The following is a 21586-nucleotide window of genomic DNA, read 5'->3' as shown; positions in this document are numbered from 1 at the left end:
TTAAAATGCCTGGGAGTATAGCCAGGTCTTAACCTGGCGCCTAAAAGAAAGAACCGTAGGTGCCAGGCGTATCTCCTCCGGTAAGCTGTTCCACAGTTCGGGGGCCACCACAGAAAAGGCCCTAGATCTAGTACCAATCCTCCGGGCATCCTGGTGAGTTGGTGCCCAGAGGAGGGCCTTAGATACTGAACGAAGTGAACGGGTAGGTTCCTAGCGGGAGAGGCGTTCCACAAGGTATTGCGGTCCCACACCATGTAAGGCTTTAAAACCAGCACCTTGAATCTGGCTCGGAAACAAATAGGTAGCCAGTGCAAGCGAGCCAGGACAGGTGTTATATGCGCGGACCGATTGGTCCTCATCAACAACCTGGCTGCCGCATTTTGCACTAGCTGAAGTTTCCGAACAGTCTTCAAGGGCAGTCCAACGTAGAGCGCATTACAGTAATCCAGTCTAGAAGTTACCAGAGCATGAACAACTGAGGCGAGATCATCACTGTCCAGATAGGGGCGTAGTTGGGCTACTAAGCGAAGATGGTAGAACGCATTCCATGCCACCGAGGCCACTTTTATGGGAAAAGCTTCACCTGTTGACATTGTGTCTGTTAGATATATTGTTATTATTGTCATATGAACTGAGTGCTGAAGAGGAGGCATCATTGTATACAGGTGGAACATTTAAAACCGAAGTCCAAATGCATCAGCCAGGCCCTGTTCACCACTCTGGGTGGTTTACTTTTATCTCCTTCCTTTCATGTCTTTCAAAATTTGTTAAAAGTTGTTTATATTGTTGTAACCTGCCCTGGGACATTCTGGTGAAGGGTGGGTAATAAATATAATAATAATAATATTTGTTTTTGTGATGAATAAAATGTGGCATTATTTAATGCTTCGTTATGTATTTTTTCAATTAACAGAGACTAAAATTACAACAATTAACATGTGGGGGTTGTGAACATTTTTGAGGTTACAAGGGGGGTCCCGTACTCATAAAGGTTGGGAACCACTGTGTTATAGGATTGTTGAACTTAGATAATGCATGTGGAATATTTAATTCCTTAGTAATGATACAGGACTGTACCCACCAGACATTATTACTATTTTCATTCATTCAGTGAAATTCGTTTAGGTTTGTCCCTGAGCTAACCTCATTAAAATTAATGGGAGTTGCTCAGCATTAGGACTTGGTGGTTGCATCCAGACAGGGGTCTTGTACACATTCATTATCAATGCACACTTATTTAGATCCTTCTACTGTTATGATGGATAGTAATAAGGACACACGGGGCCATTCCTTGCAGCACTCCATCTGTTGGCAGATACATCCTCTTGGAACCTAGCAGCATTCAAGTAAACAAAAAGATGTACCCAGCTTATTCTGCCTGCTTCCAGCTGTCTTCACATCTGCATTGATGTGTCCTTCACTATCAGCTAATTTGTAGAAGTCTTGATGATGATATCATGGATATAAGTGTTAAGAAAAAAAGAAGAAAGTAAATTGAGATGCATCTTCAAGGAAGCATCTTATCTGCGCTGCATTTCTGAGAATAGACCATTTTCTATAGCAGTAATAATGATTGTGGTTACATGAAAATGTGCATGGTCTTTGCAGAGATCCAAATGTCCATTCAAGCATTAATGAACTATCTAATAGTTTCTTGCTTTTCACGGAATGTCCCTGGCAGGTACATATGAGCAGGGTTTCCACTGAAAGCAATGCAGTGCAAATATTAGTACAGTCACGCAGATGCTTTTACTGTCCGCAGTGCATTGCCTTCAGTGGATGCACATCCAAGTATGTATTCCATTGAAATCAGTGCAATGCAGATAGATGATTTCTGCACTTGGAGGCACACTTCTATATGCATTCCATTTATCATGGGTCCTGTTCTAAAGCACACATCCTCCAAGGTCAATCTCACCCTACCCCATTTAGTCCTTTAAACAATGAGGGAGTGATCTAGCCTCACCGAGCCTCAGTCAGCACAATTCCTATTCCCCATCCTTCAAAATGAAAAGAGGCAACTCCCTTATCAGCTTAAAATATTGTTTGGGAGGAAATTGAGGTAGCCCTCTCCTCTTTTAGGTCAAAGGATGAAGGGAAACAAGTGACAGATTTCTGGCTTCCCCTCAGCCTGACTCAGGCCCTTGTTGCCCACATTCATAGTAGCATGGCAACAGCAGATATGTATGCCTCTTAGTCCCCACAGGTTTGTGGAGCTGGGGGCATGTGTTTTTTTTTCTTTAAAAATACAAATTTCCTGCATACCTTGAGGAAGTGGTCCTCCAAGAATTCAGGAAACCCGTCCTGGTCTGACCTTTCTCCCATTTTCTGACCCCATAGCATGGCCACATGAAGGATGCCCACTTAACTTACAAGAGGAGTGATACTGTTTGAGGTGAGCTGAGTCTCAGAATTTCAGGTCCCTAGAAAGAGGTGGTTGTGCTGGCGAGTGGCAGAACTGGTGGTGCTGAGCTTGCTGCAGGATGAGGATGCACTGCCATTGCTTCTGCATCCCTACTCCTGTTTCTGCATGCAGAATAGAGACTCCAAGTGCCTATTAATTACCTCTTTTAATGGAATACGAAATTCTATTTTGACAGTATTACTGCTCCCTGAATTGTCTGTCCCTTTATGAATTTTATCAGCCGCAGTATGTCCTAGCACAGGAGGGAGAGGAACTGGAATAGACCTTTCTATGTAAATAGTTTCTAAATACTGCAAATTAATTACATGCAGTTCTTTAGTGGAATGATGAAATCACTCTCTAATTTCTCATTGCCTGTTTAGTGGTTCTGAGTAGAAGAGGTTATTAGCATCTCAGAACTCCACCATTAGCACACATTCCCCTCTAGCAAATTAGAATATATTTCTTGATCCCACAGATTTGGAGACTTTGGAGTCAGGGGGAGGGAGTATTCTAAACCTCCAATGTGACCTTCCATACAGTAGCACAGATTTGGAAATGTAACCCTTTGATTCCTGCATCCATTCTTAGATTACCTGTAACTGATCTAGTATGACCTTCTAGTGAGGTATGTTATAGTCTGTTTTGTCACGAAACATTGGATGACTACAGATGCCCATTTATCAATAGTGGAATTACATTTTTCAGCTCCGTAGCTTCAAAGTCTGGCTGCTGCTTCTTTGCAAAGCAGGAGAAGGGCCTTAGTTTAGGTAGAGTACATGCTTTGCAGGCAAAAGGTTCAGTCTTTGGCATCTCCACATAAGGCTAAAAAAGATTCCTGTCTGAAACATTAGAGAGCTAACCCCTTAATTTGCTAGCCTCTAAGTTATAAAGAAAATGCTGCATTTTTCAGCTGATCGGAAGCAAAGGAGTGAATTTGGTTCATCAGTTGGCAGGATGATAGAGACAACTGTCTTAGCAAATGATTTACACTATGCTGAGTTTCCAGCTGGTAAATGGTTCTGTATTCACTAGTTGTCAGGTGCAGGAATAAGGGTCTGCAGTCTTAGGGGTGCTCGAAGAATTCTGTCTTTGTGAATTCCTAAACAAAATATCCTCATCCATACTAATCGGACTAATGTGCTAATTGGAACTTAGCCATACACAAGATTTTGCAGTTCTCCAAATGTTGATACAGTTCTTTGCTATTGAAATGTAACAATGCATGTATTTAAATACTATTTTGAGGGGAAATGGGCATTTAAATATTCATTATGAAGATGAATTTTAAAAATAATTTGAGGATTAATGTGGAAACAGAACAGAATGTAATGATGGGTAAAAATGTGAAAGTGGAATGGCAATAGATCCATTTGTTCCTAAGAAAGATGCTCTTACAAAAAAAGACAGAAAGAATTATTAGTATCATTGACATCTGTGGTTCAGACTCAGAGAAATATTTTGTTATTGGGGGGGGTTTAAGCAACTATTTCTACCATAGAAAAATAAATCAGGTCGTACCACCCCTTTGTTCACAGCAATCCCTTCTATGCGCCAGCTCTGGCAAAAAGACACATCATGTCTGTCTGGGCACCAGAGTTCCCTGCTGACTAGGGCTGGGATCCATTGGCCAGTGCTGCTTCAAGAGCATTCTGTTGACCTGACAGGCAGTATCGATTCGAGTTCGTTCTTTGTCCACTATCCGCTGCTTTTACCTATCCAATTCCCCCCCCAAGATACTGATATTAATTGCAATATTTTATTTCAAAATACTGTTATTTTCTTCCAAAATATCGATAAATGAAAGGAAATATAAATATTCTGAGAGAAAATATTGGTAATTTGAAAGTAAATATTGATAAATGAAAGCAGCTTTGCCGCCACTGCCTCCTCCATTGTGACTGACCCTGTGCTTGGATTCCACTGTGCCTGGATTTCACGTTAGCAGAGACTAGCTATCTTCCTTTTGGAAAGGAAGGGGGGGAAAGCAGCTTTCAGTGCCCCATACACATCCCCTTGGCCACCCTGAGTCCTTAACATAAGTTGAGACTTGGCTTGCTTCCGTCCGCTTGGAGCCTGGATTATTCAAGTGGAGTGGGGTGGTACAGAGACAGAGACCTGTACTGCTGTGCTGTGAGTAAAATATATACAAGGGAATATTCATGGAGAAAAAAATCTGGTGTCAGGGGAAAGCCACTGAAGTTCAGAGCAAACAGGTCATTCTCCAAAGATGGAGAATATGGGAATCATTGAAAAATCCAGTGCTGAATCCAAATGCAACTGAATTCTTGCCCATCCCTGCTATTAAGAAAAAATAACTTGGTTGGTTTCTCTTCCTCTTTCATCTCTAAGCCAGTTGGCCAGAACCTTTTTCTGACTTTTTTTTTAAAAAAAATAGACATTTTGGTTGGTTGTCAGAATTTTTGGGGAAAAGGCAAAAATGTTGTGGTTTTCTTTTTTCAATAACAATTGTATTAATTTATTAACTTGTTTCCTTATTTTTGCTTCATTATATTTGTATTTTTACGTAACATGCATGAACCCATTTTTACATCACAACGTCTGGACAGGAGTGTGTTCCACAAGCTCTTTTGAGCCAAGAGGACAACCAGAGGCCAAAAGAAAAAGAGAATGTGGCCATGTGCAGCAGCCGCCAGTGTGGGAACTGCTATCACATCCACCTCCCTGCATGGCTCTTTCACTCTTCAGTGGAATCCAAGCACACGGTCAGTCCAGTGTGCCTAGCTGTGCCAGCCTCAGAAGTCTGCCAAAAGGTTTTTGCAATGAACTATGCCTATGATCTGCAAGAATTCACCAGGAATCTTTTCTCCCAGCCAAGTAGCAGACTTGTTAAAGTTAAAAAGTGGCAGCCCTAGTGGGGTGATTATGTTGAGAAGCCTCTTTCCTATGGTCTGGGAGTGCTGACTGTGCTAATCACATCTTTTCCCTTTATTCTGTAGGAGGAAGATATTGAATATTATGACTCCAAGGCTGGCACAGAATATGTAAGTGTCTTCCAATTGTCCATCACTTGTGTTTTATGCACTGAATGGGTTTCTATGCTATTTTCTTCAGGTTAGAATGCCACTGTCTTCTTTGCCACCTTTGTTCAAAGCTCAGAGTAATTTGATTGGCAACAAAGCACTTAGGACAGCGGACGATGTGAGATTTGCTACAGAATTGCAAACCTATATTGGAATTTTAACATTTCCTCATAGGATGGTAATGGAAAAGAAGCTTTCATAGTTGATTTGAGAAGAATTCAGAATTCCTTTTTACTTACTACAAATATTTTCCAGCAGGGAAGCACTTTAGAGAACAGAAAGTAGGAGGGGAAAAAAGTTCTTATCAATTTGGGAGTTGGGGAGGTGATAGTCAAATCACATTTTTGTATGTTTGCTACATTTTCTGAAAGATTTGGTAGCATTAGTTGGTAGTTTTAAACTTTCCTTCTCTGTTTTGCTTTAACTCAGAAGCACTGAAACCTTCCCATGAAGTCTTCTGAAAAATAATAATGCATGTAAGAAATGTAGTTTTATGGTGAGGGACACTGAAACAAGTCAGATATAGGCATGGGATACCACAGTAAAGTCTTTTGAGACATAACAGTGCATGATGTGTGATGTACTTCTGTGCTGGATACTGAAGCAAAGATTTCAGATCACTCCATCCTTTTTCATGTCATTTTATGACAAACTGATAATGCCAGTGGAACTTAAATCTTAACTTTAAGGACATGATGATAAATCGCTTTCATCAGACTTTCATCCAAGCAGATGAGCATTCTGAAGAAATGTTTTTTTTCAAAGACCTATTTTAGTTTGAATTTAGAAGCTAATCAAAACTTGTTCCCTCACTAACTGAATGCTGGTTTCTCTTTAAATGCTGGAAACGCTCTATATTGTAGGGTCTACAAGATTACATTCGATCTCATGAATAATGAGTACATTGCTAATCAAACATGTGACTGTTGCATATTCCCTTTCTTGGCTGATTATCCTGACAGGAATTGATTTCCATCTAGAAAAGATAACTCTCTTTGCCATCCAAGGCACAGATGCTCTGAAATACCTTTTCACATAGCATGGGGCAAGTCGTATGTTGGCTCAGAAAAGACAAGGCCAAAGGTCTTGTGTGGATCAAAAGGTTGTGTGGATTCCTGTCCACCATTGTAATCTTATATACATTTACCTGGGTGGAAGTTAATTGAAGTCACTTAAGCTTACTTCTGAGTAGATATACAAAGTATTACACCGCATAATGGTTTAGGAAGACTCCCTTTGTTTGCATGATGCTTCCTGAAATCTGACAGGCAGTAAGCCTGCCCCTTGGACCTAGAGAAGAAGTGACAGTGGCTGGCTCCACTCTGTGCTCATTTTGTGACAGCCCATCAGACAAAGCCTGAAGGAGCCAGGTGCTCTTTTGCTAGAAAAAGTCACTAGGCTTCCTGGGAAAGTTTCTAAAATTAAAGCTGGCATCTGAAATTCAAATGAAGAGCAAACATCTAATTAGAGACAGAATCTAATTCTTTACCCTCCTCCCGGCACAGTCATCCTGTAATTCTGGCAATCAGCATGTTAAGTGTAAACCAGAGAGCTTGAATTCCCCAAGGAAATAGGCCTTTGCTAGTGACTGTGTGTAATGTGAATAGAACTCTGTTCAAAACAACCCCCAAGCATCAGGCCCTGGTTTAACCCACCCAGAACTGGCTGCATTTTATAGAGAGTTCCTAGAGTGCTTTGGAGTCTTTTTGTTTGGAAATAATGCTGAAGCAAGGTGGGTTCTTGAGCCCTCTCATATGGCCAACAAGGGCTAGAAGAACAGAAGTTGAGCAGCCTCAGCTTGGTGAGAAGCCTTTGGTTCCTACATTTGACAAAGCTGTTCTCCTGAAACTTCATAGCATTATAAATCAAGGGGGGTTTTTCCTGTGCAGATAAAGTGATAATCTTTAAACAAGTAGTAGCACAGGATCACCACTGTAATTGGGTAAATCAGTGCCTGTTACAATGGAATAGATACCAACTTCTCACTGTAAGAGTTCAAATAGCTATCTTCCAAAATCCTTGTCATTCCTGATTCTCTGAACAATAGCCAGCTAAAACCCAAATGTGTAGTAAATAGAATATGACAGAACAATCTGTGTGCTATAGCAAAGTAACCCAAATCTGAAGCCATGGTGCATAGGCTTGTCATAAGCAGATGCCAAAATATGGGGAATCAACATGTAGTAGCAGATCCATCTTGTAGCTGTAGACAAGTGACAGTGATTGAGCCCAACCCAAATATGTGTTTGGAGTTTGAGTGGTCAGCATTGAAAACAAGACTAGGCCTGGGGTGGGGGAAACTCAGATGTCCTCAGATTTCTTGTAGCCTGCTATTGCATGCATGATTCACATGCAGTGGATAATTCAAGCAACAGAGAAGGCCAACATCAAAACTACTAAACAAAACGAAGGCAAAAGAGAAAAAGACAGTCCCATATTACAGGTTGTAACAGAGTGGTACGTTGCTTCAAAGACTTTTGTATTTACATGCACACACACGAGCTGAAAAAGTAAAGCTGATGTAGGGAAACAGCTAGGAAATGGCTACAAACTATTGTTTGGAAATGTCACTACTGAACCAGAAGTTAGAGTGAGGTTAGAAACTAAACATGGGGATGCTCCTGTGGAAGCCATGGGAAATACAAGGTCTTCTGTCTTTGTCTCCATGATACAAAGACCTACAATTTGGTCTGAAGATCCTCTTACTTGTGTTTCCTCCAATTCCTAGCATTCATCTTATGCAAGGTCATTTGTACAAGGCAATCTAATAGCCAGTTCTAGGGCAAATGCTATGTTTCCATTATGAACAGCCACATCGTGTCTCATCTTCTCTCATTGTTATATCTTTCTTCGTTATGAAATTTTTCTCATTGGTTTTCTGTCTTGCATGAATTCCTCAGCCAAAGTCTTTAGCCGTGAACAAAAAAGTCCTAACATGCCAAATGGGGGGTGGTGGTGTTGCACATTCAAATACATGCATAATAATCAGCACGTTTGAGCTCAAGATGGTAAATCTTTAACTCTAGCATGCCTGTTCCTTTGCTGTTGAGAATTTATGGTGCTATAAAGAACAGGAACGTAAGATTTCCTAAAGACACATGAAATTGATTAGTTCAATAATAGATAGATTTTTAAGGAGTATTGTCATCATTTAGGCCTTCTTCCTCTATAATATTGGCTGGTGCTGTGTCTGTAGTATCTATAGCTAGTACCTGTCTGTATTAGAATTTCTGCTAGTATTTGTATTTGCAACTTAACTGCTACCCTTTTCCAAGCCAATACTGTGTCGTGTGTTTTTGCGTATTCCACAGCTAAGCATTGGCTCAGGCAGGAAAAACTAGGCTTCTTTGCCAGCTTCCCCCTGAGCTTAACTGGAGGTTTCACTTCCTCCTATCTTCCCCACAAACCAACGCTCATGTGAAAAGGTTATGAGCACTGGCTGGAAAGATTTACATTTATGTACTAGATCCAGATGGTGGCTGTGAAACATGGCCATATCTCCTGACTGCCTTAAGCAACCTCATATCTTACAAAAAAAATACACAACACTTGATTATTGACTGATTTAATTTATTTATAATCATAGGGCCACTGTAGCACAACTCCTGTAGCACACTGTAGACAACACCCATAACTCCACTCACAATCACTTCTCTCATCAACCATCAAGAAACACCTATTGCTTACCTGTGCCCTCTCTTAAATATAGCTTTGCACAACATGCCTGTACAGGTGGGTCAGACCATGCCTCCTCTGTTCTTCCTGGATTTTTGGGTCAGTAGACCTCATACAATCAGGCCTCGCATGTCCATCATTGCTCTCCTTGACTTTTCAGCAGGCACTACCTTCCCCTGGATGAGAGCTGCTAAAACTGACTTTGCAAACACACGCACACCATTTCACAACTATGTCATAACCCAGCCTTTCCCAACCAGTGTGCCTCCAGATGTTGTTGGACCACAACTCCCATCAGCCTCAGCTAGCATTGCCAATGGTCAGGAAAAATGGGAATTGTGGTCCAACAACATCTGGAGGCACACTGGTTGGGAAAGGCTGTCAAAACCTCTAAAGTGATTTTGGCTAAAGAATGCCAAATAAGAGGGTATCCAGTTCTGCTAGAACATCTTGAGAGATTTCTGAAATATTAAGCAATTTATAAGTGCTTTTAAAAATAAATAAAATAGTACTAGCAAGTATTTATTTGTCCATGATAGGGAAAAAAGTGTTTTGTTTCTAAGTTAAATTTATTTAACTTTAGCTTCCAGAAACCATTGTATAGCTTTCCATTCAAATTTCAAGCATACTTCCTTCTCTATCAGAATGTGTTTTTGTTGTTATATGCCTTCAACTCGATTGTGGCTTATGGCGACCCTATGAATCAGTGACCTCCAAGAGCATCTGTCATGAACCACCCTGTTCAGATCTTGTAAGTTCAGGTCTGTGGCTTCCTTTCTGGAATCACTCTATCTCTTGTTTGCCCTTCCTCTTTTTTCTACTCCCTTCTGTTTTTCCCAGCATTATTATATTTTCTAGTGAATCATGTCTTCTCATGATGTGTCCAAAGTATGATAACCTCAGTTTCATCATTTTAGCTTCTAGCAGATGATACAAAATTAGGGGGCATAGCTAATGCCGTGGAAGACAGAAACAAAATTCAAAGGGAGCTTGATAGGCTGGAGGATTGGGCTGAAAACAACAGAATGAAATTCAACAGGGATAAATGCAAAGTTCTACATTTAGGAAAAAGAAACCAAATGCACAGTTATAAGATGAGGGATACTTGGCTCAGCAGTACGACACGTGAGAAGGATCTTGGAATTGTCGTTGATCACAAGCTGAATATGAGCCAACAGTGTGATGTGGCACATAAAAACCAACAACAAAAAATTCTATAAATACATTCAAAGCAGGAGACCATCTAGGGAGACAATTGGACCCTTGGATGATAAGGGAGTCAAAGGTGTACTAAAGAACGATAAGGAGATTGCAGAGAAGCTAAATGAATTCTTTGCATCTGTCTTCACAGTGGAAGATATAGGGCAGATCCCTGAACCTGAACTAACATTTGCAGGAAGGGATTCTGAGGAACTGAGACAAATAGTGGTAACGAGAGAGGAAGTTCTAAGCTTAATGGACAATATAAAAACTGACAAATCACCGGGCCCGGATGGCATCCACCCGAGAGTTCTCAAAGAACTCAAAGGTGAAATTGCTGGTCTGCTAACTAAAATATGTAACTTGTCCCTCGGGTCCTCCTCCGTGCCTGAGGACTGGAAAGTGGCAAATGTAACGCCAATCTTCAAAAAGGGATCCAGAGGGGATCCCGGAAATTACAGGCCAGTTAGCTTAACTTCTGTCCCTGGAAAACTGGTAGAAAGTATTATTAAAGCTAGATTAACTAAGCACATAGAAGAACAAGCCTTGCTGAAGCAGAGCCAGCATGGCTTCTGCAAGGGAAAGTCCTGTCTCAGTAACCTATTAGAATTCTTTGAGAGTGTCAACAAGCATATAGATAGAGGTGATCCAGTGGACATAGTGTACTTAGACTTTCAAAAAGCATTTGACAAGGTACCTCACCAAAGGCTTCTGAGGAAGCTTAGCAGTCATGGAATAAGAGAAGAGGTCCTCTTGTGGATAAGAAATTGGTTAAGAAGCAGAAAGCAGAGAGTAGGAATAAACGGACAGTTCTCCCAATGGAGGGCTGTAGAAAGTGGAGTCCCTCAAGGATCGGTATTGGGACCTGTACTTTTCAACTTGTTCATTAATGACCTAGAATTAGGAGTGAGCAGTGAAGTGGCCAAGTTTGCTGACGACACGAAATTGTTCAGGGTTGTTAAAACAAAAAGGGATTGCGAAGAGCTCCAAAAAGACCTCTCCAAACTGAGTGAATGGGCGGAAAAATGGCAAATGCAATTCAATATAAACAAGTGTAAAATTATGCATATTGGAGCAAAAAATCTGAATTTCACATATACGCTCATGGGGTCTGAACTGGCGGTGACCGACCAGGAGAGAGACCTCGGGGTTGTAGTGGACAGCACAATGAAAATGTCGACCCAGTGTGCGGCAGCTGTGAAAAAGGCAAATTCCATGCTAGCGATAATTAGGAAAGGTATTGAAAATAAAACAGCCGATATCATAATGCCGTTGTATAAATCTATGGTGCGGCCGCATTTGGAATACTGTGTACAGTTCTGGTCGCCTCATCTCAAAAAGGATATTCTAGAGTTGGAAAAAGTTCAGAAGAGGGCAACCAGAATGATCAAGGGGATGGAGCGACTCCCTTACGAGGAAAGGTTGCAGCATTTGGGGCTTTTTAGTTTAGAGAAAAGGCGGGTCAGAGGAGACATGATAGAAGTGTATAAAATTATGCATGGCATTGAGAAAGTGGATAGAGAAAAGTTCTTCTCCCTCTCTCATAATACTAGAACTCGTGGACATTCAAAGAAGCTGAATGTTGGAAGATTCAGGACAGACAAAAGGAAGTACTTCTTTACTCAGCGCATAGTTAAACTATGGAATTTGCTCCCACAAGATGCAGTAATGGCCACCAGCTTGGATGTCTTTAAAAGAAGATTAGACAAATTCATGGAGGACAGGGCTATCAATGGCTACTAGCCATGATGGCTGTGCTCTGCCACCCTAGTCAGAGGCAGCATGCTTCTGAAAACCAGTTGCCGGAAGCCTCAGGAGGGGAGAGTGTTCTTGCACTCGAGTCCTGCTTGCGGGCTTCCCCCAGGCACCTGGTTGGCCACTGTGAGAACAGGATGCTGGACTAGATGGGCCACTGGCCTGATCCAGCAGGCTCTTCTTATGTTCTTATGTTCTTATGTGGCTGCAAAAAAGGCAAATGTTATATTAGGCTGCATTAACAGAAGTATAGTTTCCAAATCGCATGAAGTACTAGTTCCCCTCTATTCAGCACTGGTTAGGCCTCATCTTGAATACTGCGTCCAGTTCTGGTCTCTGCACTTCAAGAAGGATGCAGACAAACTGGAATGGGTTCAGAGGAGAGCAACAAAGATGATCAGGGGACTGGAAACAAAGCCCTATGAGGAGAGACTGAAAGAACTTGGCATGTTTAGCCTGGAGAAGAGAAGACTGAGGGGAGATATGATAGCACTGTTCAAGTACATGAAAGGTTGTCACATAGAGGAGGGCCAGGATCTCTTCTAGATCGTCCCAGAGTGCAGGACATGGAATAATGGGCTCAAGTTGCAGGAAGCCAGATTTCAACTGGACATCCGGAAAATCTTCCTAACTGTTAGAGCCATACAACAATGGAACCAATTACCTAGAGAGGTAGTGGGCTCTCCGACACTGTAGGCATTCAAGAGGCAGCTGGACAGCCATCTGTCGGGAATGTTTTGATTTGGATTCCTGCATTGAGCAGGGGGTTGGACTTGATGGCCCTATAGGCCCCTTCCAACTCTACTATTTTATGATTCTATGATAGTTCTGGTTTAGTTTGATCTAACAGGTGGAAGGAGGCACCTAAAAGAACCACAAACAAGGAGAGGGGGAGCCCTCAAAGTGCCTTGCCAGTGAAAAGCCAAAGGTGGAAACAAAAGTATTTTAATAGCTGCCTGACGCATTTCGGGTAGAAAGAACCCTTTATCAAGGGCAATCTGTAAAAACATACATACACACAGCATTAAAATCAATTGTCAGTCATACCACAAATAATTTTAAAAATTACATAAATCTATTAAAGTGAACAATTGCATGATATACTCAACACTGTCTGCAAAAGCTCTAATCAATAAGGGGAAAAGGGACAACTGAAATGGAACATAATACAAAATAAAACTTAACTTGAAAACTGAACATATGAACGCAAAATATCAAAATGGAAAATTCTAACAAAATGTCTCTCCCAAAAGATGAACCAAAACAAAGCAAAAAGGAAAAAACAGTTATAGAGGTGAAATGCCTACTGCATTACACACATTGGTATCAAAACAATATCTCAAACTTAATATGTTGAACGAGACTGGCTCTAGGGGAAGAACACTTTAAGGGTTCTCCCTCTCCTTGTTTGACTATTGTCTCCATTTTGGTTAATGACTGTGTATTGATCCTTGACAAGTTCAATGTCCTTGTTGTCAGCTTTCAAGTTATGTAAATCTTCTGTTGTCATTACTTTAGTCTTCTTGACGTTCAGCTGTGTCCTGCTTTTGTGCTTTCCTCTTTAACTTTCATCAGCATTCGTTTAAAATCATTACTGGTTACTGCTAGCAGTGTGGTATCGTCTGAAGTCACTTTCCTTTTTGAGATGTCAGGAAGAGATTTAGCATTATCAGCTGCTCATGTAAAGCTTGTTTTCCATACCACATATAATTCTCTTCTCTACATACCAGATTACACTTTATACACTTTCCAGATTATCAGCCTTCTGGCACCAGAACTTAAACTGCAAGGGTTTTTTTGCCTATTTGTGAATTTTTCATCTGGGAGGTAAGAAATGGGATTCTGTGCAGGTTTACTGAGAATGGATTGATCATTTGCATGCCTATTGAGTTCAGTGGGATTTACTCCTCTGCAATCATGCTTAGGATAGGGGAAACTGAACACGGAATGGGGAGGGGATAAGGAGGGAGGGGAGAAAGGGGAGGAAGGGCAGAGGGGAGCAGGGGGAGGGGAGCAGGCAGGAGGGGGAGGTGAGGTGAAGGGCAGGTTTGATCATTTTCATGTTTATTGAGTTCAGTGGGATTTACTCCCATGCAATCATGCTTAGGATAGGTAAAACTGACCGGGCAGGAGGGAGGGAGGGCTGGAGTGGGCAGGGGAGGAAGAAGAAGGAAGAGGGGAGGGGAGGAGGAAGGGAGAAGAGAGGGGAAGGAGGGGAAAGAGAGGTCTGATTCATTTGCATGCTTAATCAATTCAATGGGATTTACTCCCATTCAATCATGGTTAGGATAGATAAAACTGAGCATGGGAGAGGAGAAGGGGGAGGGGAGAGGAGTGGGAAGGAGAAAGGGAGGAGAGAGGGGAGGGGAGGAGGGGGAAGGTGGGGATTGGAAGGGGAGGGGCACAGGAAGAGGGAGGGGCACAGGAAGAGGGAGGGAAGGTGCAAAAGGGAGGTGATGGGAGGAAGGAGGAGGGGAGGGCAGGTTTGATCATTTGCATGCTTCTTGAGTTCAGTGGGATTTACTCCTGTGCAATCATGCTTAACATAGGTAAAACTGACCGGGGGAGGGGGAAAGAGGATATGGGGAGGGGAGGGGAGGGGAGGGGCAAAGGGAAGTTACTGTAAACCGCCCAGAGAGCTTTGGCTATTGGTCAGTATATAAGTACAATAAATAAATAAATAAGGGGAGGGAAAGGGCAAGAGAGAGGGGATAGGAGGGAGGAGAAGGGAGGGTTTGATCATTTGACTTCAGTGGGATTTATTTCTGTGCAATCATGTTTAGGATAGGTGAAACTGACCTGGGGGAGGGGCAGGGAGGGGAGGCACATTATTGCACAGCAGACACATGTAGCCTCCCACCCAAATTTAAACCAAAGCTGTCCTTGGCCACATCCACACCAAGTCTTTATTTCACTTTAGACAGTCATGGCTTCTTCCAAAGAATCCTGGGAAGTGTAGTTAATGAAACGTGCTGAGAGTTGCTAGGAGAGGCCCTGTTCCCCTCACAGAGCTTCAATCAGAGCGGCTGACCACTCTGGTCACTGAAGCTCTCTCAGGGGAATAGGAGTCTCCTGTCAGCACCCTTCACAAACTACACTTCCCAGGATTCTTTGGGGGAAGCCATGACTGTCTAAAGTGAAAAAAGCCCTGGTGTGGGTGTGGCCCCCTGATTAGGCAAGCTCAGCAGCTGCAACTCTGGCTTTTAGAACACTGACAGTTCTTACTGAGCATGCCTGACATTATCATTGAGTTCAATGCAAAATTTCTTAAATTAATTAAAAAACAGCCAGGCATTTTTTTAGCTTTTAAACTACAGACGATGAAGGTCAGAGTATGGGGCAAGATCAGGATTACTGGTACTCTGTGAACATGGCTGATTTTTAATTAATTTCAACAAATTATGAGAACTCTGACAGAAAAAAGTCCAAAAGGGGTCTGGTTTTTCTCTCTCTTTTTACACTTTGAACTCTTGGTACTCTCTGACTGTTTTTTGTATTGCCATGAAAATTTAAAGGGTTGTTAAGCAAGCGTTTCTGAGTTCAGGACTATACATTTTGTAAGGTTTTGTTTTGAAATGAGCTTATGGGAAGCATCAGAATGGCATGGGGGGTATTTTCAATTTAACATTGCGGAATGCGAAAAATCCATGCTGGCTGTAGTATAAAACCACTCTCGTGGCTGTATAATATGAGGTTGGCTTTAGTACTTTCATCAGGGAGCCATCATTGGCAGGCCCATGGTGTCTGTCAACTTCCACTTTGTCAGTTTTATTTCTGTACAGAGCAGTAGCTTTCATGACTAGCAGAACATGAAAATCTCTAAACATTTAAAAACTAGTCAGTCTTCTGACAACTCATGAACTGTAAGAAGGGTAGAAAAGGATAGGAAATCAGTTTTCAGAGCTAGTAATATACCAAAGCAGTACATTTTCTACTTGTTGATGATAGTGCTTGAAATTATTACACATTTAGATTACTTATAGCAAGTTTTAGTAAAATGATTGTTCTTCTCCTGTTGAAAACATATGTAGTGTTCTCTGTCCCTCAGACTCTATTAAGTCTATTATTTCACACAGTAATATTCTAGCTAATTTTATTTCAACAAATAAAGAAGAAGATGATCATGATCATGATCATGATAAAAAGACACCGAATTGTGTGCAGTGGAACTAAACAGAAAAACCACAGATTTTTGTTAACATCCATTTTAAAATTTAAATTGAGCATGATCTCCCTCAAATGAAGTTAGTTCAGACAGACAATGCCTATTCAGTAAAACTGTGACTTTATTCAAGAAGCTTATTCCAGATATAAATGTGGAGAGAAATAGAAATGAGATTTCTATTCATTGCACATGTCGTTCATTCCAATAGAATTCTGATTGTGGACCTCTAACAATATTAATTTAATTTTAAAAGGTAATGGGGATGCTAGATTATGTGTAAATGGGAACTCAAGATAAGCAATATTTGTAAAAATAAAAAAGGAAACAGAAAAGAAAAGAAAGAGAGAGAAAAGAAAAGTTTAAAAATCCTCGTTGCTTATCCTTCCATTAGGAAAGGGTCTCAATGTTCATTCACAGGGAAGTGTTCAAATTAATTAACATTCTCTATTAGATGCCACTAGCAAAATGGGAGAAAATTCCAAGCCTCATTATTATGTTTATGGTTGGAAGACAATGTTTAAATCATAATAGAGGCCAAAATTCTCCAGGCCAGATCTCCAGCTTTATTAAGCTGGCCCCATTCCACTGATGTTACCAGATCTTCACTGATTTCTACTGCCCCATCTGCAATGGCGTTCATTTTCTGCACCTGGTTCTGATCAGCGATAAGTAGCTAAACTCCTAGGATTTTTTTTAAAGCAGGAAAGCATTTTTCTCTGCTGATCCTTTTTCTGATACAGTTGGCTCTTTGGGGTAAATGACAAGAACCTTTGTATCAGTCATTTCTAAGGATCTGATCCTGTGAATGACAGCGCAGTCCAGTTCCGCTCTTTATCAAAATATGAGTAAGCTTTCTATTTGATTCACTTTTCTGTCATATTTTGCAGTCTTCTGTCCTAGTACAAATGGCTAGCTAATGTGAGAAATTGTACACAAAAGCCTAAAAGCTTGACCCTTCATGCGCAAGCTGCTGAAGTTGAAAATAGTAGCTAGAGGCTTATTAAATTCCACTGCATTCAAAGATGTTTCTCTTTCTATTTTCCTTGCTGTTTGTGACTATGAAGAAAAATTCTGTCCTAGAGAAGAGGACCTTGCTAGAGTCAGATTGATCTCTGAAATCAAATAGAATCCTTGTAATGTGGATTTCTTTCTCCTTCATAACTGGCTGGTTGTCCTTTGCTATTGTCTTATGCATCATGGCAGAAAAAAAATTATGTTACATATCATATGATACATTTTTGAGATCCATTTGTCTTTTAGATAATGCAGCAGCTAACGCTGAAATTTGAAGTCAAGGACTGGTACCGGGGGCAGAGGATTCTTAATCCTTAGCCCTTGCATTGCTTTTCCGCTGAAAAGAATCTTTATAGGGAGAAAGATTCCCTACACACATAAAACAGGGATAAAAGCAGCTTCAGAGAAAGTGGGAAAACAACATTGTGGAAAGACTGTAAAAGCCCTTCACACCCCACCCCTTACAGCAAGCTTCAAACTGCAGCCCCAACCTCATTTTAAAAATAATCATGGAAGTACATGTTACAAAGTTTCCTAAAGGCTGCTGCAAACTTAAGCAGTAAACTGGGAAGTAAAGCTCCGTAAACATGACTAGGATTGGGTTGTACCAGTATAGTATAAATAGGATAACTTTGCACATATTGCCAATGCAAAGAGTGTGGGTGGACAGCAATAACGTAGGGGAAAGAACAAGAGAAATTGCTGGGAAAATAAGCAAATGGGCATTACCATATTGCTCTCTCCCATTTCATTTCTTATAAAAGAATTTGACATTCAAGGCATAAGGAATGTGATTGATACATTGGAGGAGACTATACCAATGGGTGAATTAAGCAATGCAAATGGATGGGTTTCCATACAATTAGGAGGGGTTTACGAACGGCACTTCTCAGAACTCTAGAGAATGGGAGGCACTGGAGCTGTCAATGCTTGTGTGCAAACAGAGTTCATAAATGTGATCGATTTCATGGCAGCCAGACGGTCTCCTTCGAATCATGAATTGATGCTGTCGGTGTAATTATTATAAATATCAGATATTTATACCCGGCCAGCAGGAAATATATTTTTAAAAAGCACTTTACCAATAAATCATAGTATTTCCACCACTCTGCTAATGGCATATCAAACACAGATAGAACAACATGCCAGGCAGGACATAAATAATGCTTCATACATTTGGGAACCCTGTGAGTCATGGCTAGTCTTCTCTGATACCAAGGGACATAAACAATCCCAGATCAGTTAATGGAGATTACTATTTTAGAAAGAAAAATGAAGATCAGTGCAGGGCCAGCCTTGGTGACTTGAAGTGACTTGAAGCACCTGCTTCAGTCAGCAAATTCCAGAGAGTGTGCCATTTTCCTGCTTCCAAATTCCATCTTGGTTTACTATTTTTTAAAAAATGAAGTTCCATTGAAATGAGGGTTTGGAGGCAGTTACCTGCACGGTTGTGGCTATTTCAAACCCACACCAGCATGACCCCTTCTCTTTTGGGTTGATTGCTAATGTAGTCAAAATTGCCACAACATAGAAAGCTTCTTTATACAAACACATTATCCCACTAAGAGTGACTCTTAGGGAGTGGGGAGGACAACCACCATGTTGAAGATATATGATCCAGCTTTAATACTTTCAAAATACCATTCAAATATTAATGGGAATGCTCACTTATATATTGTAATAAAATATAGCATGATAGGTATGTGTTGTTCTGTATAAATTATTGCACTTTTCATAGTCTGAAAGACAAATCCAATTTCACTGAAAGTTTCCCAGCTTTATGAACATTTCTACTGGATTTTTTCCCCTCTGAATTTTTATCCTTTCTCATTCCCCCCCCCAAAAAGATCATGAAAAGCAAATTCTATTTTCTCATTTGCATGGGAAGAAAATATTGATGAACTTCAAAAGGCCAATTTAGTTGTGCTGTAAAGATACCCCTTAAATAGTTGTCAGTACGTCCTTTTTCCATAGAGAAACAAATGGGACTAAACCAAACTCTGGGGATCAAGAAGAGCCCTCCTTTAAGACTGCATTATGAGCATGTATGAGAAGACTAGGGGAGCAAAACAACTTGTTTTGAAACAGGAAAGAAATAGGACCTGGTTTTGATTTTCTGCTGTATCAGTTTTGTACTCTGAAAACAACTGTACATAGAGTGGCCACTTTTCCATCACCAAAAAAGAGGACAAAAGAGGATACAGATTTGCATGCAATACCATTTGCATGGTTATATATATGTATAAATGCAAATTTAGAAATAATTACTATAATGTAAAAAAATACATCTCATGATACTGGGAAAGACTGACCAGGTGATCTGCATCCCTGCTCAAGTCTACTATCCAGTTGCTCGCTGTTGATGGGCATCTTCAAGGCCTATGTGCTCCTTTTTTATGGTTCTTTATCTTTAAACCATACTCGGATCAGGTAGCTCAGGGATGTGGAATATATGGCCCTCCAAATGTTGCTAGACTCCCAACTCTCATCAGCCCCAGCCACCATGGGCAGTAGTCAGGAATAAGAATAGAAGGATCTGTCAATTTCAGTTCTCTCAGTTTCTCATTTTTCCAATCTTAAATTTAGTTAGTGTTAATTTCTTCTAATAAACACATTTTTGTAAGCAACTTCCCCTAATGTAACATGTTTTATATGTTATTTTCACTAATATATTCATTTTTATGCACACTTTCCCCTAATATATGCATTTTGTAAACACTGGTTGCAAAATCCAGATAAGTGTGAATTTTGAGGGATGGTTGTGCTTTGGTTTTCATATTGTTTTAGAAAGTGAATTTGATAGATTCAGCTTTAAATGTGAACAGCATCAAATTTCTCCCCCATCCCTAGTCAGGGATTATGCAAATTCTAATCTAACAGTATCTGGAGGATCACAGGTTCTCCATCCCTGGAATATCCATTCAAATAGAGGACTGTCCTCTGTAAAATGGGACACAATGCTGCACAAAAGTGAATACTGGGGGAAATTGGACCAGCATTCCTACAGTGACACAGGGCTTATCCAAACGGAGCGGGATAATACACGGTTTCCATATTCGGTTTGTCATCTGATAGTCCTCACTTTGCCTTTTAGTTCGCTGTTTCCCAATAAAAAAAATGCTTTTTGCACCCGCACACGCATCGGTAAGACCCCTACATTCTTTTCGCTTTTTCCAAGCTCCGCCTCTAAAACCTCCCCCTATCAACCAGTTAGTCAGCAAAAAAATGACGTATGCTCCTCTCCCCCTTTGCAACGAAGCACAATATGGCTGTAAAGGAGTTCTCGCTGTGGAAGGAAAGGGAGAAGGAGGGGTGTGGTCGGTTTCAGCCTGCCTCCAGAAAGCTTTGTCAATTTCATTCTACTTGCTGGGGTTTTTGCTTCAAATCATTTCACTGCGGGAAGGAAAGGGAGGAGGGGGGTGACACGTTTCTTGCTTCTTTGGAGAAATAAGTGCAATTGCCAGTGTATGTATCTCCTTAAATATCCATAAAGGCAGAAAAGCATACATTCGTTTAAGCGTGATATCGCAAATACAAACAAGAAAGGGGCTGCTGGTCGGTTTCACGCCTGCCTCCGGAAAGCTTTGTCAATTTCATTCTACTGGCTGGGGTTTTTGTTTCAAATCATTTCGCCGCAGGAAGGAAAGGGAGAAGGAGGGGGGTTGACACGTTTCTTGCTTTTTTGGAGAAATAAGTGCAATTGCCAGCGTGTGTATCTCCTTAAATATCCATAAAAGCTCAAAAGCATACATTCGTTTAAGTGTAATATCGCAAATACAAACAAGAAAGGGGCTGCTGGTCGGTTTCACACCTGCCTCTGGAAAGCTTTGTCAATTTCATTCGCCATGGGAAGGAAAGGGAGAAGGAGGGGGGTTGACACATTTCTTGCTTTTTTGGAGAAATAAATGCAATTGCCAGCATGTGTATCTCCTTAAATATCAATAAAGGCAGAAAAGCATACATTCGTTTAAGTGTAATATCGCAAATACAAACAAGAAAGGGGCTGCTGGTCGGTTTCACGCCTGCCTCTGAAAAGCTTTGTCAATTTCATTCACACACCCCTCCTTCTCCCTTTCCTTCCCCAGGCAAAATGATTTGAAACAAAAACCCCAGCAAGTAGAATGAAATTGACAAAGCTTTCCAGGCAGGCGTGAAACCGACCAGCAGCCTCTCGCTTGCTGTGCATTGCAGATCTCACCCAGAGTGGCCGCCCAGTTTGCAGGCTGGCAAAAAATAAAATGCATCTGCGCAGTAGTTGCAGACACCCCCCCAACACCCCACCATTGTGATGATTGGTTCAATTTTCCCAGGCTTATTCTCGCACATGCG

At 41.0% G+C, this 21586-nt stretch overlaps 1 protein-coding gene across 2 annotated transcripts in view; it reads left to right on the top strand.

Annotated features, from left to right (window-relative positions):
* The window catches only part of CACNA2D2 (calcium voltage-gated channel auxiliary subunit alpha2delta 2), a 1044533-nt gene that overhangs the window by 713034 nt on the left and 309913 nt on the right, over positions 1 to 21586 (top strand). For both annotated transcript variants that reach the window (XR_009761453.1, XM_061617858.1), the window contains exon 5: positions 5365 to 5409. Coding sequence is in view for 1 of the 2 variants with exons in the window: in XM_061617858.1 (XP_061473842.1) it covers positions 5365 to 5409 (45 nt within the window). In the remaining variant the exon portion in view is untranslated. The remainder of the gene's footprint in view (positions 1 to 5364; positions 5410 to 21586) is intronic.

Source organism: Rhineura floridana, chromosome 3 (genome assembly GCF_030035675.1).
Source record: "Rhineura floridana isolate rRhiFlo1 chromosome 3, rRhiFlo1.hap2, whole genome shotgun sequence".
Lineage (NCBI taxonomy): Eukaryota > Metazoa > Chordata > Lepidosauria > Squamata > Rhineuridae > Rhineura > Rhineura floridana.
The sequence above is the reverse complement of the archived record's forward strand: the minus strand, read 5'-3'. Positions and strand labels throughout refer to the sequence as shown.